Source organism: Pan troglodytes, chromosome 14 (assembly GCF_028858775.2).
Source record: "Pan troglodytes isolate AG18354 chromosome 14, NHGRI_mPanTro3-v2.0_pri, whole genome shotgun sequence".
Lineage (NCBI taxonomy): Eukaryota > Metazoa > Chordata > Mammalia > Primates > Hominidae > Pan > Pan troglodytes.
The window spans coordinates 52466107-52492640 of record NC_072412.2 but is presented as its reverse complement, the minus strand read 5'-3'; the positions used below and the strand labels follow the sequence as shown (position 1 = coordinate 52492640).

Below are 26534 nucleotides of genomic sequence, written 5' to 3'. Positions count from 1 at the left end.
CCCAGCTGTTAACAAGATAGACACAGTTCCTGCCTTTATGAGGCTTACATGAGACATGATGTGTTAAAAATAGAAGGCTGCAGAAGGTGCTATAGTCTTTGCCTCCACTGGGAAGGAGGGCTACAGAAAGCTTAGGAACAGTAAACTTAGTAAGAATAATAGCAACTAACCTTTATTGAGTGTTTAAAATGTGCCAGGCAAATATGTAAATTTATTTGGCTTTCACGTCAATCCTGAGGTCTTTTTATTATTAATGTTCCCTACTTGCAGATGAGGAGACTAAAACACAGAGATTAGGTAGCTTAATCGCGCTTACGCAGGTGGTGAGTGGTAGGCCTGGGATCCAGAGCTGCTCTGGAACTGAGCACGAATTTGCCAGATGGACACACACAAAAAAGGAATGGTAAGAGCACTCCGGGCACAGGGAAGTACAAGTACAGAGACATAAAAATGGTCAGAAACATGAAAGTTCAGTCTGCATACAGGCTGACTGGGAGAGTAACCAGAGTCCAGGCCTGCAAAGTGGGGCAAGCAGGGTACAGGTAGATGAAGAAAAGTGTTATGTGCCCCACAAGGAAGGGACTGCAGGAGTGTAGGCATGGGAGTGATGCCAATTCCGTCACTAATATCAGTAAGAATATCAATAGGAATGAAAGTGGCTGACATTACTTGAGAACCTCCTATAAGCCAGACATGGGCTAAATACTTACACACATTATCTCAGTTTAGCTTCACTACAATCTTATGAGGAAGGTATTATCCCATTTTACAAGTGAGAAGACTGAGCTTTAAAGGGAGCAACTAGATGAGGCGAGGTTCTACTGTTTATGAGTGATAGAGCTAGGATCCAAAACCAAGGAACTCTAAGGTCTGTGTTCTCCGCTGCCTGCTCGCCAGCGTGCATATTTGACGTGGAAGGGTAGGAGGGTGGCAGGCAGGGCAGTGAGGGGGGCACTAAGGCACCCACCCAGGAAATAGGTGGCTAGATCTCGACCACAGGGTGCGAGCTGCAGGCTGCAGGAGAGGACATGTGAGAAATACGCATACAGAGGTAGCACCGGAGACGAAGTGGGATCTGGCAGCGAGAATGAAGGAAGAGTCGCGGATAACAGCAGCTGTCTGAAGAGGTGGTGATTCCATCATGCAAGCCAATGGGTAGGAACAAGCACTGAGAGCCGGGCAGGGGGATGCGGAGTGAGGGAAGATGCTGAGGTCAAGGTCTCCCAGGCTACCATGGAAGGAGCCAATGGGCAGCTGGAGATTTAGGTCTGGAACTGAGAGAAATAATCAGCTATGAAGGTACAGACTTGGCCACAAACATATTGAAGGCATGAGAGTGGTTGAATTTGTCTAGGGAGAATGTGAAGAACAGAAGGTGATAGAACTGTAGCAAAACCCAACTATTGAGGAAAATATTTTCATGCCTGCAAAAAGAGAGAGATCGAACTGCCTCCTTTAGAAACCTACTTGGGAAAGGGCTTTCTTTACAAGTAAGGCAAGTTGTCATTACTGGTGCGGGAAAAAAATTGGTACTGCGAAACCAACTTATTTCCTACCACATGTGAGGTTTTGAATAATATCTGGGTGGCATATTTCTGCTGAAGAAAATAAGCCAGTTCAATGGTGTATCTATTAAATAAAAATAGTGCTAATAGTTTATCAGAGTTATCACCACAGATGTGCCTAGCCACCCTGAGCCTATGTGGCCAAAGTCAGTAATTCCACTCTGGACACAAACACTGTTGGCTTTGGATGGAAGTGCCAGACACTCACAGCACTCCGAGGACACACTGTTTTCTAGCCTTATTTATGTTGTCTCTTCACCCTTCAGCCTAAAAAATTACCACAGTGCCACTTACCTACCTTAATGGGAATCTGCACAAAAGGCCATTTCTCCAGTTTCTCTCAAAAGCAAAGGAAAACTTCCCAATATTAATATGTAGCAAAAAGAGGGAGAAGAAAAAGCCTATTTGGTCCGCCCTCCTGGCTGTTGCTACCTTGCAGCTTATGACATACACATAGAGGGAGGTCTGATGAAATGAACGAGGCAGTCAGAGAGCTACTCCATTCCCGTGGAAACCAGGAGTCCCCTGGTGCAGACAGCTCTTCCTACTTTCCCATGCAGTTCTTTTGTGCGACTTTGAGGGGCTCGTGAATGATTTCTAAATGTGTGCCTGCTGAGGCGAGCCGCACAGGGAGGGAGGAACCCAGCCGAGCGGTGGCAGAGGAAGCCAACAGGATCCTAGCAGTGCGGGAGCTGGCTCAGCTCTTGCATGCAGTTTTTGAAGTCAGCAAAACAGAAACCAAATTACTATCATATTATGCTGGTGGAAGATCAAGAAGAGGGGACTCTACACCAGTTTAATTACTGTGAGAGATGCAGCGAGTCACAGAATAACAAATGTATCTCATGTGTGGACCCTGAAGACAAATGTAAGTTCTCATGCCACTATATTTTATTGCTGTGTAATTTTCTTTCCGGTTTGAAATCATGCTTGGCCAACATGTAATCATTTCAATGAGAATTTCTAGGGAGGAAAGTTGTCTGCTAATCTTTACTTAAGACTTTTTTGTTTTCCTTTTATTAGCTAAGCAACGTTATAGGAGCTGAAATTCCTGACAGCAGCTGTGGCAATTCAGCCTAAGAATGGCTGAGAACTGTAACCCAAAGTACATCCAATTACTATGGGATTAACACTGGATGTATTTTTAATGGACTTTCTTAATGTAGAATGTGTACATCCCCACTGTTTCTGATTGCATGCTATTTTAATAATACTGTTGCTAAACTAGTACCATCGGCATAACCAACAAAATGAGATATAGTTAAACAAGAGTCCCAGTAGTTATAAAACTTTTCTTCTTTGTCCAGGACATTTATCTTCCCGAATGCTCAAAAAAAAAACCCTGCAACCTCTATGCTAAAAGTTCATTCTGCTTTTTTGTCCTCGCTTTGGTGAGAAAATAATAAAACCAAACAGTGGACTCTCCTAAAATTGTCAATGAAGAAAACTTACAGCCACCACAGTTCAGTTCTTTAACTATCATTGTAATAATGGAAGACAAAAATCCAGCCCCGGGAGACCAGCATGTACACCAGCCTCAGTGTTACAGAGTGTGGGTACATCAAGGTGAATGGTGAGCAGAAGCTATAACCTGTTAGTCCTTCCACACCTCATCTGCTACAAGTTCTGGCTTAGACATGGATATTCTTTGTGAAGAAAATACTTCTTTGAGCTCAACTACGAACTCCCTAATGCAATTAAATGATGACACCAGGCTCTACAGTAATGACTTTAACTCCGGAGAAGCTAACACTTCTGATGCATTTAACTGGACAGTCGACTCTGAAAATCGAACCAACCTGTCCTGTGAAGGGTGCCTCTCACCATCGTGTCTCTCCTTACTTCATCTCCAGGAAAAAAACTGGTCTGCTTTACTGACAGCCGTAGTGATTATTCTAACTATTGCTGGAAACATACTCGTCATCATGGCAGTGTCCCTAGAGAAAAAGCTGCAGAATGCCACCAACTATTTCCTGATGTCACTTGCCATAGCTGATATGCTGCTGGGTTTCCTTGTCATGCCCGTGTCCATGTTAACCATCCTGTATGGTGAGTGGCATTAGTTTCCCAGCTATATCCGCACTGGTAATAAAGAGCATGTGCATGCCATCAGCAGATGAGATGGGGCTCAGGGGGCAAACAAACTACAAATAGAAGGCTTTGTTTATAGACTAGAGCCTACTATGTTACTTATATTTTACTCTTAAAATGGGATTTCACATAAAAATCACAGTCTATGACCTGTGATCACTGGAGAGTTTTGTGCTTCAAAACGTGTACATCCTGTGTAAAAATGATCATTGGAGAGTTTTGTGCTTTAAAACATGTACATTTAATGTAGAAATTTTTATAAATTACCCCATACAGTCATAAACCAATAACTTACCCATCATTCTGAATCTACTTGATTTTTGCTTCTTTATATTCCCAACCAATATTCCAGCCTTCAGGACAGAACAGTTTTAATCTTTGTCACACAGTTTTCAGCACTTTTAATGGAGTGATGAAGCCTTCCCAATTACTTTGGAACATTTGCAGAGAGAACATTAGTGGTGCAATAGGTTTTATGTTAAAATATGCAGAATCTCCATTAGAATAAATGAATTACTCCAGTTTTAATTGTTCCCTGCCCAGAGAAGCTAATTTGGAAATGTGCCTTTGAATTATATCCTCAACTCTTTGAAAATGCATATGCATAAACTCCTCCAGTCTGGTTTGGAGGAGGGTGGGAAACAAATGGGAAGGGATTAATCTTGCTTTCTTCTCAACAGAGTTTGAAACAGACCTCTCAGCAAGGGACCAGAATATATTCTTTCCAAATTATGAGTAATACAGCCAGATACCTCCTTAAAGGAGAGACTATTGTGACTGCTGACACAGGCACAAGCAGCAGTCGCTCAGAGCTTAGAGACAGGTTATGATAGCTATCTTTAAAGGGAAATTTTCTGGTCAAGTCTTAGGGGCTAAGATTAAAAAACATCAACCCAGCCCTAGAGAATGTGAAGGAGGAAGGCAGTACGCAAGGGCGAGCAGACGCCAGTTTGCACAAAGCTAGTAACGCTCATTCCAAGTCCAGCCTTCACTTGACCATTTAAATGCCACACCGGAATGATTTCATTTAATTTGCCTGCCCTTTCCCCAGCATCCCGGGGAAGATTCTCGCTTCCCAAACCCCCTCCCCTAGGGGGCAAACTGCAGTGGGGGTAGGAGGAGTGACAGAGCGGGACCCAAAACAGAGGCTGGAGGGTGGGGTGACCCCCGGCGTCACCCGCTTGGGGAGCAAGGGCGCCCCCTGGCGGCCGCCGCTCTGAGCGCAGCCCGTTCCCTCCGGAGCCCCGCCCCTCCCTGGGCTGCTCCTCCAGCCTCCCCCAGCCCACGGGGCGTGGGGCATGGGGCTTCTCCCACAAGGAAATGCCCCCTCTTTATCCCGCATCGGAAACACGGACTGAGGCCTGGGCCGCCTCCTTGCAGAGAAACCCCTCCGAGGGCCAACATCTGTTCCGAACAGAGCGTAGCTTCCCTCATAAGGCGCTGCAAAGGAAAAGGCTTTCCTTTCGGCTCAAGCTCTTTGCAAATAATACAAGTGAATGGCTGTAAATTAGGCTTGTACCTACGCTCTTTACTTGTCTAAATATCTCTTGTGGCATTTTGGTTAATAGTGTACGTTTGCGTTGGAGTTTGTTCGGCTTTGTGGGTCTATAATAAGAAAAGTGGACTTTAAAATTTTCCTTCTTACATGCAGGCAGATCTAACTCCGCTGCTTATACTGTGATCAAAACTAATTAAGGTTTACATAACCGCTTGATCCCCCTCCAAAACACAAAACCAGGACACTTTGTTTATGTCCATAAAGCACACTCTAACCTTCCTCATATAGCAGGTGACCTGCAGTGTCTCTTACATTGGAATTGTCTGGGGAGCTTGGAAAAAGCTTTGCAAACGCTTCGACATTTGATGTCCACCTCAGCCCACCCTCCAAAGATGATTTAATTGGCCTGGGTTTGGCATGGGCATCAGGACCTTCTCTAAAACTCTCCAGCTGATACTGATGTGCAGCCAGGGGTGAGAGCCACTACCCTAAAGCAGCTATTCACAAAGCGTGGTCCCTGGACCAGCAGCATCAGCATCACCCGGGAGCTTGCTAATTCAGATGCAAATTCTACAGCCTGCTCCCTACTAACTGCATCAGAACCTCTGGACGGAGGTCCAGCAGTGTGTGTTTTAAGAGATGTGGCAGAGTCTGATGCTCACTAAAGTTTGAGAAATGCCTCCCTAAAACAAAGCTCAGAGCAAGGACACCTTCCTTTATTTTTCTTCACCCTTGTCTTCAGCTCTCCCTACACATACCCCAAATTTGAGTTTGGCACCCAAAGCATTATTAGATCATTATTTTTCATTTTTACAAACAGACATATTCACAATCTGAATTTTTAGTCATTTAGTCATTTGCACTAATGCAATTTATTGCCATCACTGTATGGGACTGGATGGTTATAATAATGACTAAGAGGTGAGACTAACCTTAGGGAAATACAATCCAGAGAAATATGTGACTAAATCCTGACAGTACAGTGTGAGAGGTGCTCCAGAAGAGGAGCCAAAACACAAATTTTGACATAAGCCATTAACAAAAGAAATGTTTTGCCAGGTGTAAGGGGGAAGAAAGAGAACCCCCAAATAGAGACCATCCGAGCTTACCGTGCCACACTCACATAACTCCAGACACTAGAAATTTTCAAACCCTGCATTCATCAGCCAGTGCTAGCTTATCATAGTTAAGTACAGTTGCCAGTGGGCTTTTTTCAAATACTAAAAATATATTGTGTTGCCCTTTGCCACCGCCTGTGCCTGTCCCAGAGCTGGAAATTGTCATAGGATAGGGATCCATGTGCTCCAGGAGGCACAGGGTTGCTCACTGACACCAACCTTCTGCCTCATAGGGTACCGGTGGCCTCTGCCGAGCAAGCTTTGCGCAGTCTGGATTTACCTGGACGTGCTCTTCTCCACGGCCTCCATCATGCACCTCTGCGCCATCTCGCTGGACCGCTACGTCGCGATCCAGAATCCCATCCACCACAGCCGCTTCAACTCCAGAACTAAGGCATTTCTGAAAATCATTGCTGTTTGGACCATATCAGTAGGTAAGTGGGAACATATTTCAGAGCCTCATTTGAAATGACAGTTCGTGCTTTCTGAAAAGACTTGTTCCATTTTGTTGTACTGAAACCTGACATCCTCAATCTACTGTTTTGGGTGGTGCAAGATATGTTACAACATCATAATTATCAGATTCGCTTCAGGAAAGAAAAATCTGTTTATGTCACTGGCTGACAACATGAATTTGTATTGCTTTGCACAGGCAAAACTATAAACAGTAGAGCCAAAAAGTCAGAAATAACTGTGCTGTTTTCCCTATTTCTTACTTTCAAGTCCACGACTCTAATTCTTGGGTTTCCCAAAGACCTCAACTTTTATAATCACTGGACTTATGGTCAACGTAAGGATGCAGACCACTTTGCTAGAGAACATAAAGCCTCTGGGCTCTAGAGAAAGGTACCATGTGCTGTAGCTTGGAGGGAAAAGGTGGGCCAGAGGAAAGTGCCAGGATTTGCTTTGGGGCAAGGCTGCTCTTCAGTCCGACCCAGTGTCCCTATTGACCTTCCTCCTTTTATGATACCACACACCAAAGGATTTCAACTTGCTTCTGATAGGTTGATTACATACATTCATCTCTCTCCAGTATTGATCTTCTGTCACACACCTAATAGTCAGAAAAGCCCAGGTAATGGAAGCTAAGGGGGCGGATCTCAGGCAGTGAAGTGAATTGTACCTGTCAACCTCAGCACCTTGGTTGGTAACCAAAGATTCTCTGACATTCATTTTAAAATCCAAAAGCTTAGCAGGCAGGAATGTTGCACCTGCTTATGGCCACGCCAGTGCCAGCATCCGCTAATATGAGAGACTATGAGATTCCACCGCTTGAAATCAAGGGCTTGAGTGAGCTTATCCACAGCATTGGAATAATAGTACCAATAATAAGAGCCAACACAATAATACTATATCTTGTGTATTTTAGTTCCCATTGTTTTCTTTGCTGCTAGCAATGGGAACTATTATGCAATTTGAAGAGTAAGTAGCTCCATCTTATAGATGAGGAAAAACTGGGATTCAAAAAGCAAAATGAGCTGTGCAAAGCCCCACAGCCAGTAAGTAGCACAGCGAGGATTTTGTTGAATTCTGGTGGGAACATCTGATGGAAACACTAACAAATCACACTTGTGTCACTTTCAAATGTTTAAAAAGTCTTACCTACTTCCTATTTTAAATTTCCCATTACCGTTTGAGATAGAAGATTCTATGGTGCTTATTTGATAAATGAGGAAACCAGAGTACAGAGGTATTGTGGCTTACTGGATCATGTCTCCAACTTGCAGCAGGACTAGGACTCTAAACTTCCAGCACCATGCCCTGTTCTTTCTGTACCTTCCTTAGGAAACAGTTTTTGCTCCTAGAAAATGCTTGTAGTTTCTGGGACTGTGCAAGTTGGACTCATTCTACTAAGAGCAAGAAAGTGAAGGGCCAGTAACCACTCAATCCCAATTACACATAAAATGCCCCTGGGAACATTCTGATTTAATTGCCTAGGGTGAGGCTAGGTGATTCTAAGGGGCAGTCAGAGTTGAAGACCACTGAGACAGGTTTTCAGGGTGGTCAGTGTGATAAGTAGGAGAATCAAGATTAATGCAAAGGGAGCAAATGAAGCCATTTATTTTTACCCTGATACACTGTCCATAGTTTTACCCCAATATACTGTGCCATTGGTGAGACAAATGCTGGGAAGGTCAACCATCTTTTCCTCAGCCACACTGACTCCCCCATCTCATTCAAGCTTCATGATAACACCAGTAGTAAGGTAACAGTTTCTGAGCACTGAGTACAGACCCAGTAGTATACAAAGCCCCTTAAAGAAAATCAGCTGCAGAGAACTCAGTTGCACAGGATGATATCGCTTATAATCAGGAGTCAATATGGGTCAATCTGAGTCCAAAGCCCATGCTCTTTCCACTGCACAAAAGATAGCCAGAAAGAGCCAGAGGCAGACTATCACCACAGGAGGCAGGCAAGCTGGAATGATTGTGGTGGTGCCAGGCAGGGATCATTCATCCATCCACTTGGCCAGTCTTTTTGAGATGGAGTTTCGCTCTTGTTGCCCAGGCTGGAGTGCAATGGCGCTATCTTGGCTCACCGCAACCTCCGCCTCCCACGTTCAAGCTATTCTCCTGCCTCAGCCTCCTGAGTAGCTGGGATTACAGGCATGTGCCACCACGCCCGGCTAATTTTGCATTTTTAGTAGAGACAAGGTTTCTCCATGTTGGTCAGGCTAGTCTCGAACTCCCGACCTCAGGTGATCCCCTACCTTGGCCTCCCAAAGTGCTGGGATTACAGGCATGAGCCACTGCACCCACATTTGACCAGTCTTGTAATGTGCATCTACTATGTGTTTAGCACTGTATAGACCAAGATGAAAAAGATATGCATTCAAAGATCTCTCACAGTAAGGTAGGAGAAGACAAGGAAACAAAAGGATAAAAAAAAGTTACATAGAATCTATACTAGAAGTCTGAGGTGTGTGCCCTGAGGAGGGGGCAAGTGGAAAATGTAAAAAGGAAAAAGGCAGATCTAATGAAGGACCTACAGAGACTCAGCACAAATATTCTCTTGAGTTTTCTTCTAGTGTTTCTGTTTTGATTATTTTGCTTTGGGTTTAGTTTTTTGTTTGCTTTGTGTGTGGTTTCTTTTAATTTAGATCCTTAGCCTAGCTGGAATTTTAAAATATGATCTAACTTGTTTGCTTCTACTAGTGACTAAAGCTTTTTTTAGACTCAATTGATATTTTCTCTTCAAGCTATTGATATGTTCACTCTCTTGGTAAATTTCTAAATATAATACTGTCTTACATTCCTGGAATATTGAGTTTGGATGATAAAGTTGGTTGGTTTATGATTCTTACAAGTTTTCTTTTTCTAGCTTTATTAAATGATAGAGAAGTTTCCACTTTCCCTAAGTCTTGAAGTCTTTAAGTAGAAATTACATGTTTTTGAGAGGTTATGTAGAACTTGGTTCCAAATCTCTTCATCCTGGCTCCTTTTTAAATAGTATTTTAAGTTACATTTCTAACTTCTATAGTTATTGCATTTACATTTTCTATACCTTCATGGGTTATTAGCTGCATACAAATTTTAACTTTTACATTGATTCTTTTATCATTAAATGTCCCACTTTATATCTAGTGATGCTTCTTGACTTAACATCTATTTGATCTTAGTATAGCTATGTTAATTTTCTTTTGATTATCATTTTTGGATATATCTTATTTCATCCTGTTACTTTCAAACCTTTTGTGACTTTAAAGTGTTAGCCTGTAAGCAGCATATAAAGTTTTGTTTTTAACCCCATCTTTGTCTTTTAGTTGGAGTATTTAGTCCTTTTACATATAATGTTAACTCATATTTGGGTTTAAATCTGTTATCTTACAATTTGCTATTTTCCTATTTGTTCTATATTCTAGTTTCTTTTCATTCTTACCTTCTTTTGGACTAATCAAGAATTGTCAATTCATCATTCCCCTTTATGAGCTTGTTATCCATTGTTTTAAATTACTTCAATGATTACAACATTCCTTATTGACCTTAGAGTCTAAAACAAATTATTACTTGTAACACTTCTCGGATAGTGCAAAAACTTTAGAACCTTTTAACTCCATCTATCCCTGCTGTCTTTTGGGTTTTTCCCTATTTACTAAATGTCTTTTTTAAACCCATAAGACATCATTATAGCCATTCTATTCACTATTTCTCACATATTAACCCCTGTTGCTGTTTATTGCTTTCTTCATTTTCATGATTTTGCCTGGGTTCCTCATTCCTGAAGAATTTCCTCTAGAATATCATGTCGTTTGTTCTGTTTTTCTTATCCTAAGCATCTTTATTTTGCTTTCATTTCAAACACATTTTTGCTCAGTATAGAATTCTAGGTTAACAGTCATCTTTTTTTTTTTTTCAGCACTTCATAGGTGGCAAATCCAACATTCCAGGCTTATATTTTTTGTTTGTAAGAACCCAGCTGTCAGTCTTATTTTTATTCCTTCAGAAACATCACCTTGTGCCACGCCCTGCTGCTTCAGAATGTTTTGTCTCTATTTTAGCAACTTTATCATGATGTACTTAGTTGTGAATTAGTTTCTGTTTTTATCCTGCATGGTATATGTACTGATTCTTAAACTTGTGACTTTGGCCACTTTGACAAAACTCTTGGTCATCATCTTTTCAAATATTGCTTCTGCCCCATTCTCTCTCTTCCTCATGTCTGGGACTCCAATCTCATGTATGCTAAACCTTTTACCTAAGTTCTTTATAACTCAAGCACTTCTACATTTTTTTTTTTTTGCTTTGTTCTTCAACTTTTAAGTTCGGGGGTACATGTGCAGGATGTGCAGATTTGTTACATGGGTAAACGTGTGCCATGGTGGTTTGCTGCACAGATCATCCCATTACCCAGGTATTAAGCCCAGCATCCATTAGTTATTCTTCCTGATGCTCTCCCTCCCACCTCCCCCCACCAAAAGGCCCCAGTGTGTGTTGATCCCCACCATGTGTCCACGTGTTCTCACGATTCAGCTCCCACATATTAGTGAGAACATGCAGTGTTAAACACTTCTACATTTTGTACATTTTTCTCCTCTTATTTCTTGAGATAGCTTTACTGACTTTTCTTCTTCTGTTACTAGTCCTCTCATCAGCTACTTCTAATCTGCCTAAGACCCATCTCTTGTTTTCTTAATTTTAATTCCTACACTTTTAGTTCTAGATTTTTTCATTTAATTCTTTATAAATTCCAGGTTTTTAGAATAATTCTCCATGTTTTCATCTATTTTCTTAAATATTAATCACAAGTTATCTGGATCTCTCTTTTCTGGGTTGTGGGATTACCTAGGGATTTCTCTTTTCTGAGTTTTGGGGTTTTTTTTCTCTTCATTCTGTCTGTTGATATGTCTGGTAATTTTTTTAATTGAGTACTGTGTATGCCTGATAATTTTTTTTTTTTTTTGAGACAGAGTCTCACTCTGTCGCCCCCACTGGAGTGCAGTGGCGTGATCTCTGCTCACTGCAAGCTCCACCTCCTGGGTTCACGCCATTCTCCTGCCTCAGCCTCCCAAGTAGCTGGGACTACAGGTGCCCGCCACCACACCCGGCTAAATTTTTTTTTGTATTTTTAGTAGAGATGGGGTTTCACCATGTTAGCCAGGATGGTCTCGATCTACTGACCTCATGATCCGCCCGCCTCGGCATCCCAAAGTGCTGGGATTACAGGCATGAGCCACTGCGCCTGGCCTCCTGGTAATTCTTTTTAATTGAATACTGGACACTGAAATAAAATGTTTGGGTGCTTTGTTGATACTGTCTTTCTCCAGAGTGGAGTCTTTTAGCATTAACAGCAGTTAAAGTAAGCACAGTTCCCCTTAATCCAATAAGGGATTGAGTTTATTTAAGGCAAGGTTCTTATAAAAGCCATTCTATTTCCAGTTTGCCTTTATACCTAGGATGTATTTTTTTCATGATCCCAGATGACAGCCTGACGTGTTCTCCATTTTGAGGAGCTCTGAGCTTCAAGTTTCATATCCTCAACATCGTAAGACTACTGCTAACTCTCTTTAGCTATTCGGTCTCTCAATCTGTTCCTTTAACAAACTGGTAACTGCCTGAGTAGAAAGGTAGCTCATAGTATTACCTTGCTTTCTTGCTCTTCCCTTCACTCCAGAATCTTAACTTCTTAACATCCTGGCTACCTTGGTACCCTCTCACCAATTGCTTTTTCTCTCCCTGACCCCAAGGACAGGTTTGGGACCTTGAATTCTGCTTTATGTGGTACTAATATTACTCTATCTTTTTTGTTTGACTCTCCCCAGGCTATTTTCTCACCTTTTCATTTTTAATATGTTTTTGTAGCTTTGCTTTATGTGCATTTTCACAAGTAACATATGGATAGATTTATTTAACAAAATCTGTTAGTCTTTGCCTTTTTAATATTGAAATTTTACCTGCCCACATTTGTGACAATCAGCATCAGTTTTAGCCCTTCCATCTTATATTTATATTTTAAGAGCTCATTTTTAAATGAACTATTTCATTTACTGACTTGCACAATGTCTTAATTTCCTTCCTCCATCCCCGTTAGTTTGAATTGTTATGGGACTCTTCCACTGCTCTCATGATTACAGTCCCATTTCAAATCATCACGTTATTTCTATTAATATATCTAAAATAAATAATCTCATTAAGTTATTTCCTCATTACCCTGAGTCCCAATTCACAAGTTTTCCAATAATTTCTAAATAACCTAGTGGCAGAATAGATCTTTAAAAGCAAGTCAAAAAATGCAGATGCCATAAAGAAGAATATATACATAAACAGTTATATAAGTTTGATATGGCTAAAATCAGTGTAAGCAAAGTTAAATGAAAAATATTTGCAATGTATGTGATTGGCAGACCAAGGGTTAATAACCTTAAAATACAAATAGCAACATATTTAAAAAGAGGAAAAGGAAACAATCTAACAGAGAGAATAAGCAAACTAAAATTTCAGGCAATTCACAGAAACATAACTTGAAATGGACAATAAAACTTATTTAACATGTTTAGCCTCTTTAACAGTCATGGCAATATAATCTAAAACAATGCAGTAATGTTTTTCACTTATCCAATTGGCAAAATGAAGTTAGTGAAAACAGCCAGTGCTGCCCTGAATATGGCACCACTTGCACTCTCTCAAAACCCTGCTTGTGGAAATGTGAATTATTTGTTCTTGGGCCATCTAGCAAAAGCTATTAAAACTTGACCTACCAATTCCACTTGAGAGAATCTATTCTATAGAAAAACAAAAGCACATGTAATGATTTTTAATGCAGCAATTTCTTCAGAATGGAAGAAATGGAAAGGTTGGATTATGTTTAGATATGTCACTTTTCTCTAAATTGCAGAATATTTTGAAGCTCTTAAAAATATTAAGTTGAGACTACAGTTGTTTCCATTTATCCAGTTTCCCTTTCCATGGTTTTATTTACCCAGTTAACCACAGTCTGAAATTGTTAAATGGAAAATTCAAGAAATAGACAATTTGAAAGTTTTAAATTGCCCTCCATACCAAGTAGAGTGATAAACTCTCCCGCCATCCTGCCTCGTATTACCCAGAATGTGAATTATCCTTTTGTCCAGCATATCCACACTGCAGATGCTATCCACCTGTGAGTCACTTGTTAGCCATCTCAGTCATCCGATCAACTGCCATGGCATCATAGTGCTTGTAGTCCAGTCATCTTTATTTTATTCAATCATTTACTAATACTTTAATTCTTACTGCTGCTAATCTCTTACTGTGCTTTCTTTATAAATTAAGTTTTATCATAGGTACGCATATACAGGAAAAAAACAGTCTATATCAAGTTTAGTATCCTTGGTTTCAGGCATCTACTGGGGGTCTTGGAATGTATGGCCCTCAGATAAGGGGGGACCACTGTATTTGATATTTAAGTGAAGGAATGTTCATAATGTTAAATGCAAGAAGCAAGTTTTGGAGTGGTATGCATGGTGTGAGCTCATTCTGGTAAACTAATGATAATATAGTGATAATATGTGGAGATATATATATATATGTATACATACACACAAATACACACACAAGTGCTGAGAATCTGTCAAAAGACTTCACACTTATCAAGATGATTAAATTAGAAAGAATGGCAGGATTGTCATCTTTCTCCTTAAGCATTTCTATATAGTTTTGTCACAGTTTTGTTTTGTTCTGTTTTTTTCTTGAGACAGAGTCTTGCTCTGTTGCCCAGGCTGGAGTGCAGTGGCGCAATCATGGCTCACTGCGAGCTCTGCCTCCCAGGTTCATGCCATTCTCCTGGCTCAGCCTCCTGAGTATCTGGGACTACAGGTGCGCACCACCACTCCCAGCTAATTTTTTGTATTTTTAGTAGAGATGGGTTTTCACCATCTTAGCCAGGATGGTCTTGATCTCCTGACCTCGTGATCTGCCCACCTTGGATTTGTTTAGATATCTCACTTTTCTCTAAATTGCAGAATATTTTGAAATCTTAAAAATATTAAGTTGAGACTACAGTTGTTTCCATTTATCCACAGTTTCCCTTTCCATTGTTTTATTTATCCAGTTAACCACAGTCTGAAATTGTTAAATGGAAAATTCAAGAAGTAGACAATTTGAAAGTTTTAAATTGCCCTCCATACCAAGTAGAGGCCTTGGCCTCCCAAAGTGCTGGGATTACAGGCGTGAGCCACTTCACCCGGCCTGTCACAAATATGTTTATTCCAAAGTGTTTCAGATGATCCAGAATGCAGCTGTTATAACTGCATCATGGGTCAAAGGCAGCTTCTTGGATGAGGCGGCCAATTTTCAAAGTTAGCAAGGATCTGACACATTTTCACCTCGGTAATCACATCATAGATTAGTCAAGTTTTCCTGCACTCAGTACTCCTGAAATGTACTGCTGCTTTCCCCTTGCTCACCATTATCAGTGTGGTCACTTCACTGCTTGCCAAGGATTCCATCTAATTCTGAGGAAAAGGAACATAATTGCAAATCATTGTGTTTTCTGTGTGGGAGCTTCTGAGCAAAGCAGCAATGACAGGAGATTGAAGCATTGGATTAAGAATAATCCTGCGGGGTGGAGAGAGAGTGATCCTAGTATTCTCTATGGATTTCATTTTCCCTTTATAAACCTACTTCCCATGATCAGCAGTAACTGTGACTTCACCGCAACGTATAAAATGAGCAAACCCTTTCCTCAGGATGGTTTCTTTTCTCATGGACCCTTCATGATGTATCCTTTTTCCATCTGCCAATGCCATGAGAAGAGAAAATAGAAGCTACTTTATTTCCTGTCTTTAGCAAAGACATATCTCAGAAAAGGTGAAAATGACTATTCTCACATTGCCGTATTCTGACAGGCAACCAAAGATACCACTTTAAATTCCTTTTCCAGATGTTATTTCATTTCAGAAATATATTTGCAGTTTATGGGGTAATTTTGAAGTACCGTCAGTCTAAATAGATTTTTTTCCCTCAAGGATAAACATAATCATGTATTTTCTGCATTATTACTTTTGTAATGGGAGGAAAGGCAAGCTGGGTTACATTTATTTGGGGCCATTCCCCTCAAACTGTGACACCTTACATAGAATCCTAACCTTCCTGGACCTAACCTCTTGCCTTCATGCAGCTCAAATACCTACCTTCCTAGACAGTGCAGATGTTTCAGGAAGCTTTGAAGGACAGAGAAAATGATAAAAATCTCATTGTAGTTTTGTGTTGATTTAGTATATGGGGGTTTTTAGCATCGCTTCATGTTATGTTTTTGTTTTCTATAATTGGCTGTCCATGGTTTTTACTGTAGGACTTGGTGAATATAAGCAAAATGTCTGGAGCCACACTATCTGGATTTGAATACTGGCTCTGTCCCTTCTAAGCTGTGTGACCTTGAGCAAGTTACTTCACCTCTCTGTGTCTCAGGTTCCTGGTGATAAAATGGAGATGGTAACAGTACCTACATTATGGTTTCTGTTTGCATGGTGGATCTCTCTTGGATTCTATTTCATATACTAATTAGCCATGTGAGAAAAGAAAATAGATGCTAATTTATTTTCTGTCTTTATGAGGTTAAAGATTGAGTAAATGTAATGTTTGTCATATAAGTGTTAATTAAGTTTTCAACATAATTTGAACTCTTGTCTTGGCTTTTTCCTAATTGGTAAATTAGGGGATTAAGCTCTTCGTGTTATCACATCTTACCTGTATATTCCCAGTTTGTTACTTGTCACTTGACATTACTTGTTTTTTTCCACATGGATTTATGGAGTCTCATTTATTAATGTTCCTTTCTCTTATGGCTTCTGAATTTTGAATCATTACTACAAAAGCCTTTTCCACTATAAAGTTAAATGTTTCCTCCCATTACTTTTATGGTTTTGTTTTATAAATTTAAGTCTTTGGGCCATTTAGAAATTAACATGTGATCTAATTTTATCTTTTTCTGCATGGCAACCTATTGTCCCAGCATCATTTGTTTCCCCATAGACTTCATATACCACCTTTGCCATCTACTGCATTCCATGTGTATTTAGGTGTTTATTGACTGTTTCTACTGATCTGTCTAGTCGTTCACCACAGCATACTTTTAATTAAGGATTTTTTTATTGTCTCTGATTTAGTACTCTCTCATTTTTTTTTTAACTTCCCTGACCATTTTCACTTGCTTGTGAGTTTCAAAACTCAGCCTCTAATTTCCCAAAAACTACTATACTTGGAATTGCATGTAACTTCATGTATCTACTTTCTAGACCTTTTGACTGGCATACTTTTTGCACTTTTTTTGGTCTTATTTTTTACTTCTTTTTTTATGAGCAACCTCAAATTCTCTATGGAATGAAGTGAATGTATATAAGCAAATGTAACTACATAAAATCTAAGCACTTAGGTTGAAAAAATAGCATGCTCATTTAGGTCCAAGAGGAATGACAGCAAAATATATTTTCCTATGATGCCGTATCTTCTGGAAAAAAATGCTTGAAAAAATAAATCAACTGAGTAAACCAGACTCAAAACCAGATGGTGTTCTGTCAGCCTTTACACTGGAGGACATTCCCAGCCCCACAGCCTGAAACAAACTATCTGAGGAATCCACTTGAGATTGTCTCTCCTGGGACCCTCCAGGTTTATGCCCAAATCCTTTATATGGCTATTAGTCAGCCTAAGAAGTACATGTCAGAGACTATTCAGGCAACCAGGACAGAAAGGGCTTTGGGTTACCTGTCCTCACTTCCACTTCTGGGAGATCATATGGTAAGTTAGCATCTACCAGAATACAAACAGAAACTTGAATTAGTCCAAGTCTCCTTTGGTTTCTCTATCTTTTCACTTTCTCTCCTAGGGGGAAGAAGTGAAACTGCCTCCATTTGTTGTATCTTTATTTTTGTTCCTGCCATACTTCATTTCCCTCCCCAGAGGTCCAGAGAGAGATCCAGGCACTGCCCCAGCCTGCAGCTGAGTGGCTTGGCATCCAGGAACAGAGATGTTCACAGCCATGTTGAGAGAAAGTGCTGCTGTCTCTAGAGTATGGCAGTGCTGGAGAGCTGTCAAATGTCAAGTGGCCATCTACGCTTGTCACTACCCTGAAACAAAGGATCCGCAGGGCCACCACTTGGGCCACCCCTTCTCTTGTCCCTGAGTGCAGTGACCCTTCCCCTCCTCTGCCCACAGATGCAAGAGAATTTAGGGACATCTCCTTGCCTGGCCAGTTGTCTCATACTTAGAAGCACAATATGGTAAAATATCACGAAAACCTCTGCTCTTGAAAGACACGTCCTCGGTTGTCCTTCGGGACATTAACCCATGGGTAAGAAGTCATTTAATGACCCAGGCAGCTGAGAGCCTGCCAGAGTGGCAGCTGACTTCTCTCTGCATGGCAGACTTCAGCCTCATCTTTGGGAAAACATGCTCAATAAAACAGCACTTAGCACAGCATAGATGCTCCATGGCCACTGGAAACTGGTGAGAATAATTAAGAAACAATCAGGTCATAAGAAAGAAAGAAGTGCCTTCTTTTTTTTTTCTTTTTTATTTGAGACAGAGTCTCCCTCTGTCACCCAGGCTGGAGTGCGGTGGCACCATTTTGGCTCACCGCAACCTCTGCCTCCCAGGATCAAGTGATTCTCCTGCCTCAGCCTCCTGAGTAGCTGGGATTACAGGTGCCCGCCACCACACCCAGCTAATTTTTCTATTTTTATTGGAGACGGGGTTTCACCATGTTAGTCAGGCTAGTCTCGATCTCCTGACCTCAGGAGATCCGCCTGCCTTGGCCTCCCAAAGTGCAGGGATTATAGGTGTGAGCCACCATGCCCGGTCAGAAGTGCTTTATTTTTTGTTAGTCTGTTGATTTGGCCTGGCTTATGGACTATGAATTTCTTTATTCTTTTGCTAAATATTCTTTCTAAGAGGAAGAGAAGGGACAGGGGACTTGTGTTGCTTCTGGCTATTTCAAGCAGAGGAATAACATCTGCATGCTGCCCCTTCATGCCCACCTTCTGCCCTTGGGCTGCGTCAGGAGCCTGTATGCTCTTGAGGCTTCCACTCTCTCCAGATCAGTCTTTTCTGGGCTAAGAGATAGGAATCGTCACCATGCAAGGAGCTAAGGTGGATCTTCTGATCAGTTTATTGTCACCAGCATCCTCTGTGTCCTAGTATCCTACTCCTTCATTGGCCTAACCAAAACCCAACCTGGATGGCTCTGACAAACCAGCCTTTACTGTTGCTACACTCAAGTAACTCAGACCTGCTGGAGAAAATTTTACTCTGTGAGTTGGGCACACCACCTATCTGTGGTTTTCAACCTCAGCTAGATCCTCTTGTTCATTGCTATCAGTCCTTTAATTTGTTCTTGGATTTTTTTTTTTTTTTTGATACAGGGTCTCACTCTGTCACCTAGGCTGGAGTGCAGGGGTGTGATCATGGCTCACTGCAGCCTCAGCCTCCCATGCTCAAGCGATCCTCCCACCTCAGCCTTCTGAGTAGCTAGGAATATAGGTGCATGTCACCACACCTGGCTAATTTTTGTATTTTTTGTAAAGATGGGCTTTCAATGTGTTGCCCAGGCTGATCTTGAACTCCTAGCTCAAGCAATCTTCCCACTTCAGCCTTTCAAAGTGCTGGGATAACAGGCATGAGCCACTGGGCCAGGTAGTGGATTTTTTCAGATTTTTCTGTTTAGGTCCTTTTTACAGCCTTTGATTGCCACTGTCTAAGGCAGATAATCATGTCCCATTCTTCCCCAAGAAAAGACCATCATGCACAATTGTTTTTTTCTACTCCCATCTTCCAATTGTACCCCTGATCTTCTGTACTTCCTGTCTCTACCTCCTGTTCTTCCCAAGAATTTGATTTCTCTCCATCTCTCTCCAACTTATGTTAATTTCTCCAAGATTTTACCCTTGCTTTTCTATTTTGTCACCTTTCATTCATGTCTCAAAGCAACATTGGCTGCAGCCTCCTTCCCTTTTATTGTTCTTGTCAAGGTCACCAAGCCCTTCTGCATTTCCAATTGAATCCGAAAGACTATCTCTATTTCAACAATTTATTTAGGTAATACACAAATACATTCTGAACATGAAAGAAACAGCTCAGGACTATAGAGAATACAAAGTGAAGTTATCCTTCATCCCTCTCTGCCTCTCTGGATCAGCACCCACAGCTCTTGTGTTAACCTTGAACTGTGCTGTTCCTCCCCACTACAGAGCATAGGCAGGAGAAGAGCACTGCCAAGCAAAGCTCCCTCAGATTTCAGCCCTTGGAGAATGCCCCTTAATTCCCATCCATGTGTATATCCTTTTATCCTGCATTTCATGCAGTTTCCTCAAAACCCTGCTGACATTTGCTGCAGTTTCTTATATTTGTTTTTGTCCTTTCTTCAAGTTCTGTTTCCCTCTAAACCAGATCCCATCTGCTGTCTTCCAGAAATTCTTCCATCATTTAAAAAATACTAATAAAATGACATTTTCTTTTCAGTAATTCTGATTTTTTTCTTCTAATTCTTTTGTATCATTAAATAGAATTTTAGGGGTGAGGCAGTATAAACTTGTGCTCAGATACTATCTTGATCCACAAAAACAGAATTATATGTGTATACATACACATATATGCACATACTCATCTACTGTTACTGTTTAATGCAATTGTTTGATTCTGTGGATTGATTTCTTCACATCTGTCTTCTTCCTCAGCTCCTTCCCACTCCCTAGATCTTCTTCCTCTGTGGCTTTTGCAGACTCCTTTTCTCCTCTTCCTTAAATGGTAATATCCTCCAGAGACCCATTCTCTACCTTCTCATTTTTTATTCTTGCTTCTGCTGGGTCCTTTTCTTTTTGTGGGTTCAGCTATTAGAACACTGACAAACTGCTTAATAATCCACATCCCAGCATGAAGTGCTTCCCAGGGCTTCAACCCCCGGCATCCAACTACCCTGTGGCTGCTTATAGCCAGAAGTCCCCCACACTTCTCAGGTGAAAAGCTCTACTCATTGTCTACCTGTTTCTCCTGAAGGCTGTCTTAGCATCTGCCATCAACATCTACTCAGCCCATTAGACTCACAGAATTCCTCTCCTCCTCCTAAGCTCCACATGCAAGCAGTTGAGTGGTTCTTTTGTTTTTACTTGCTCACTGTTTCCTAGATCAGTTTTCTCCTCCCAGTCAGCCCTCATCATCTCTCTCTGGTGCTAATGCAAACATTTCCCTGTCCACAGGGTTGTTGCTCTCATTCTCTACCTTGCCACTGAAGTGAGCCATATGAAACAGGTTTAACTAAATTGCTCTCCTGATTGAAACTCTTGAGTGTCTCTCTTGCCCCATAAAGTACGGATCCTTAAATGAAAGGCATAAAGTCCCCATAAATATGGACCTGGTCCATACCTCTATTTCATCTCTTACCGTATATTGCCTCATCTTTTATTCTCCAGCTGCAATAAATTTCCCATCATTCTCATGTCATTTCACTCCCACACTTTCATTTTTTAATCTTCTGCTTGAAAAGCCTTCTCATCCTCTTGCCTAGCTGCCTTCTACTTTTCTACTTTCCTATGATTTTGGCATCACCTCTTCCAGGAAGCCTTCACATTTCCCCTTCCCTCTATAAATGAGGTACTTGCCCTGCTTTGATTCTTCCAAAACCCCTCCATATCTCTATCTTTTCACATATTTGATTATAATCATTAGTTTATTCCCCTACTAGGTCACAAATTTTCAGAGTGCAAGGAATGGAGAGCAAAGCAGAAAATGTACTTCATCTTGAGTACAAACTATGTAATAGAAAATGCCTATCCAGGTACACCTGCATATAAAAATTAATTTCTGGAGTCTGACTCTGCAAGCACTTTGAAAAAAATTTGTTTCCTTGTGCCCTTGGTTTCAAAAGTTTTAGATTGCTTTCCCCATATAGTAGTTTAAATGAAAGCCTAACCTTTATATAAGAATAAACTACTTTTGTTTGTCTACTTAATATCACTGTGTTGTAATTATGAAGGCCTAGTTAGTAAGGTCTGCTTAAAAAAAGAGCTGTTGAGCTGTTGATTTATTTTGAATTTCTCCCCAATCAAGTTGGTGAGCTTTTGTTTCAGATTTTGAGATTTCTTTGGAAAGCGTGCAAGAATCGTTCTCATCTAAGCCGAGTTCTGCCATATTGGAATACACATATCATCTCAGGGCAGTTTTTTTGTTCTTTAAATTGGATGCTTTTGGAAAATATATATAAGAAGTGGTACAGTATAGCTTCTAGAGGCCTCATGGGTCTCACCATAACAGCTACTCATTAGTGGAGTCCCCACGTTCCACAGTCTAGGCATCAACTTGTAAGTTTAGATATACTATGTTTTCCCCTTCATCCAGAGATGATTGCACTCTGGGAAGTTGGCTTATATGACTCAAATTCCAATATGCTCACTTATTTAAAATGAATGTAATAGGAACCCATTTTCCTGGATCCATTCACCTGCAGGGACACACCTTCCTGATAAGACAATCTTCTCAGCTGGTCATATTAAATGGCAATGCAAAGTTAGTAAGGGTCCACAGTGGATAAGGGACTATACAAGCATGTGGGGGACACAGTGAGGATTCAGTGAACATAAAGCATCTAGCGAAAGAGTTTGACAGATATATTCTCACGAACTTTTGTTAAAAATATGAATCAAGGACAGGCACGGTGGCTCACGCCTGTAATCCCAGCACTTTGGGAGGCTGAGGTGGGTGGATCACGATGTCAGGAGATCAAGACCATCCTGGCTAACACAGTGAAACCCAGTCTCTACTAAAAATACAAAAAAAAGAAAATTAGTAGGGTGTGGTGGCAGGCGCTTGTAGTCCCAGCTACTCAGGAGGCTGAGGCAGGAGAATGGCGTGAACCCAGGAGGTGGAGCTTGCAGTGAGCCAAGATCGAGCCACTGCACTCCAGCCTGGGCGACAGAGCGAGACTCTGTCTCAAAAAAAAAAAAAAAAAAAAAAAAAAAAAATATATATATATATGAATCAAAATACAAGCACACAGCAAATGGCTTACAATTGAATGAAGAAACTGCTAATTCTGAGGAAGCAGAATCTACCATTATAATAAAAATGCAGAGAACTCTGGCAAAAATTGGGGATCAGAGATGGTTGTGTCAAGAGGGAGATGCTTGAGTTGAACCTTGAAGGATGGGCAGAATTTTAACAGTAGAAATGGAGAATAGGCCAGAACTTTCAAAGAAGATAGAATAATATGGAAGAAAGATGTTATGATATGGTTCGATAAGCAACAGATTGAGATATATGAACTAAGATGTTCTTTAAAGGATATTTTTATAACTCTATAACATTGATGAATCACCATTTTCCACTGTAGGGATATTTGTGATTAGATAAGCAAGATCAGTTTGCTAAAATCAGAATGTCTTCTCCCCTGGAAAGAATGCTGAAGACTTTTTAGCTGTTGAACTCATCTTTTTCAGTATCTCTTGTCAATCATCAAAATTGTCTGTTATAACATATATTACTATTACAGTTCCAAAATTAGCACCTGCTTTCTCTAGTTGTGCTGCGGGTATTTGTTTTGGATTACTTTTGGAGAGCCACTTTGGAGTCCTGGATGAACAGGGAGCTATGTTTTTAATCGGAAACATTTTCAAAACCTTTCTTCTGAAGAGTCACTTCTAGGAAGATTTCTGTAGGTGAACATTTTCATCCATTTTGTGATGATCCTCCTTGGCTCTCATTTCATAAGGCAGCATTTTTCTGACCTTTCCTCACATTCTAGGGCCCTGTTTAAGGGTCTATAATAGCTTTTGTTTTAACCAGGAGGAGGTGAGAAACATGAAGTATGGTGGCACTTTAAAAAGTGATGTCTTCAAAGTCAATTATCTACTGTCTTTTAAAATTAATTTTAATTATTAATAACTGATTTCATGAGTTAGAACCATTAGCTATGGTGAGATGTAAAGATGAACAAAGCCTTTTTGCTCAATTTATATTAGCCTGTGTCAATAAGAACCTTTAGGGTTCACATCATGAATGCTTGCCATTCTCCACTTTTTAAAAGGTCTTTAAAAATGGGAATTGATTTTTCTCCTACCATTCCGTATTTTATGTGGGGGTAGATTCATGATTCCTTTTCATATTTGAAAGTTTTTAAAATCCCAGATGAACAACTATAAAGGTTTACATGACTGACTACATTTGTAGGCTATATTCCCATAATTAATACATTGTGCAATTAATTCCCACTGGACATATTATTCAAGGAAACCACTCAGGCTATACATTTAATAAAGAACTTTTGGACATGACCCAGTTGCTACAGAAATCAAAGGTCTGTCTACTCAGGGGTGTTCTTTATTTTTCTAATAGACCAATTAATCCATCTTTCTTTGATAAGGGTAATTTTGTATTAAAGTTTTTTCATTTGAGAGAAGATGTTCAATCCTGTCTGGAATAAAGAGAGTTGATCCTCATTTATTGGCTGTGCTTCAAGCACTGTGGTTTTATGTCTACTATTTCCACCTTAGGCACAGGCTTCTGAATTCCCCAACCACACACCTGTGGCTTCTTCACTCAAAGGAAACGAGGTTCCTTTTGTGTTTCTCAGCTACACTAACTCTCCAACACATTTCCTATACCAGTCCTCAACAGTTCTACTATGGCTCCAACCATTCTGTTCAGGCATCAGGATTCCTAATGTTTATGGAGCCATTTTGTGTTAGATGCCAGTGATGGCAAGACACCAACCTTGCCCTTCCATTGTTTTTATCTGTTTAAACAGACATGCTTCCTAGATACAATGCAAGACAGTATCTGTCTATTGGTTTCTCTCTGAAAACCATGCATCAGTGTTCCTGACTTACATGGGAGAAAACAAATATGTGTACATATATTTAACCATAAATAGGAACTCAATTATATTGGGTGAAGGAATGACTGAATAAGTGAGAAGAGAAGGGAGGGAAAAAGAAACAAAAGAGGGATAGGGAAATAGAAGGAAGAAACATGGTCCCTTAAGAGGCCCTTGTGGTTTTTCCCTGATAGCAAAGTCATTTTTACACTAGGATGCCAGCCTGTGTTCGCCTTTTTACACTCGGGACCTTACTTGGCGAAGTATAGCAAATGAGTTTAGATGATCATCCCCATAGTAGCTTTTTCAGTATTTTCAGATTTGATGTCTGTTTCCATGGAAATAGTTTTGGCAAGACCGAAGCTAAGAATAAGAGACATACCATGAGAATTTCACGTTCCAATTGTCAGGCAAAAGCTGAAAGTCACACTTTTGTCTTTTCAATAACTTGGTGCTTTAAACTCAGCAGGAGAGAGTTTTATTAATTCCAGCAAGAAATATTTTCATTATATTAATGAGGTTTCATTTCAGACTGTTTACATTTCTCATAAAAGTGAAAGCAATTATGGGAACAGTGTTAATAGGGAATTTTCCTCAGGGGAATGAACTTCTTTTAGATTCTGGTTATGGCCTTCAGAACTCCTCCCCTCTAGCCCTTTCCTCAGTGAACTGCCTTAGCCAGCACTTGCTCACCTGCCTATATTTGCGGACATTTGAATGAAAGACAAGAATATGACTGAACTGTGAAAGTGAAATGTTTCTGAACATCCAGAGTAACCGTTCTCAGACAAGTTTGAAAGTAAATTGGAAATCATCATTCTCAGTAAACTATCGCAAGGACAAAAAACCAAACACCGCATATTCTCACTCATAGGTGGGAATTGAACAATGAGAACACATGGACACAGGAAGGGGAACATCACACTCTGGGGACTGTTGTGGGGTAGGGGGAGGGGGGAGGGATAGCTTTAGGAGATATACCTAATGCTAAATGACGAGTTAACGGGTGCAGCACACCAGCATGGCACATGTATACATATGTAACTAACCGGCACATTGTGCACATGTACCCTAAAACTTAAAGTATTATAATAATAATAATAATAATAAATTTTATATTACAGTTGGGAATAATGTTTTGGATATACTGTGTTAAATAAAATGTATTATCACAATTAAAAAAAGAAATTTGAAATTTAAAGATTCGCTTTGAACCTATTTGATCAGAAAGTATTAAATATCACTACCACATGAGTTAAAACAAAAAATGGAATAAAAAACAAAAGTGGTGTCTATGTAATCAGTGAATTACTTGATAGGACATTTTCACTATTTTACAGTTCTGCTTAGCACCAGAATAAACTGGTTCCAAGGTAAAAAAAAAAAAAAAAAAAAAAAAGAAAGTAAAATAGATGCAAAAATAATCACTCATAACTGAAGATCATTTCACCTTTGAATGAGAATTTGTCTCTGAAGGCTAACTTTTCTAGGCAAAGTCAGGAAACAACGGCAGTGGCCGGGTGCAGTGGCTCACGCCCAGCTACTGAGGCAGAAGAATCACTTGAACCGGGAGGCGGAGGTTTCAGTGAGCTGAGATCACGCCATTGCACTCCAGCCTGGGCAACAAGAGCAAAACTCCATCTCAAAATAATAATAATAATAATTACTGGGAAATACATATTCTCAGGGCCCATTCCCAGAGAATCTGAGTAGGAACTAATGGGAAGTCCAAAAATTGGGACACTCTGAGAAGCACTGCCTACACTATCAGTTTAGGATTGGAGCTGACTTTTAACATCTACTCATGAATTATACTGCATGTACACTTTTTTAAATTTCAGGGCTTTTGTATATAGAGATGCAAGGTATTAAACTAACAGAGACACAAGGTATTAAACCAATGTTTTCATGTGTCCTTTTTGCACGTACACTTGTTAATGTTAGCACTTCCATTAGTAGTATACAGAGTGGTCAAATAAACAGACA

General features: G+C 40.4%; 1 protein-coding gene and 1 long non-coding RNA gene across 3 annotated transcripts in view; one reads left to right on the top strand and one right to left on the bottom strand.

Annotated features, from left to right (window-relative positions):
* Window positions 1-26534, bottom strand: part of LOC104001829 (uncharacterized) — a 287875-nt gene that overhangs the window by 233974 nt on the left and 27367 nt on the right. The gene's annotated exons all lie outside the window — the stretch shown is intronic.
* The window catches only part of HTR2A (5-hydroxytryptamine receptor 2A), a 65427-nt gene continuing 41072 nt past the window's right edge, over window positions 2180-26534 (top strand). Inside the window, exons 1-2 of one of the 2 annotated variants that reach the window (XM_003314137.7) lie at window positions 2180-2433; window positions 6506-6706. In XM_003314137.7, the coding sequence (XP_003314185.1) occupies window positions 2274-2433; window positions 6506-6706 (361 nt within the window). In that variant the 5' untranslated portion in view covers window positions 2180-2273. Of the gene's footprint in view, window positions 2434-2872; window positions 3615-6505; window positions 6707-26534 lie in introns of those variants that run through there. The other variant, XM_522752.9, reaches the window with a different exon arrangement.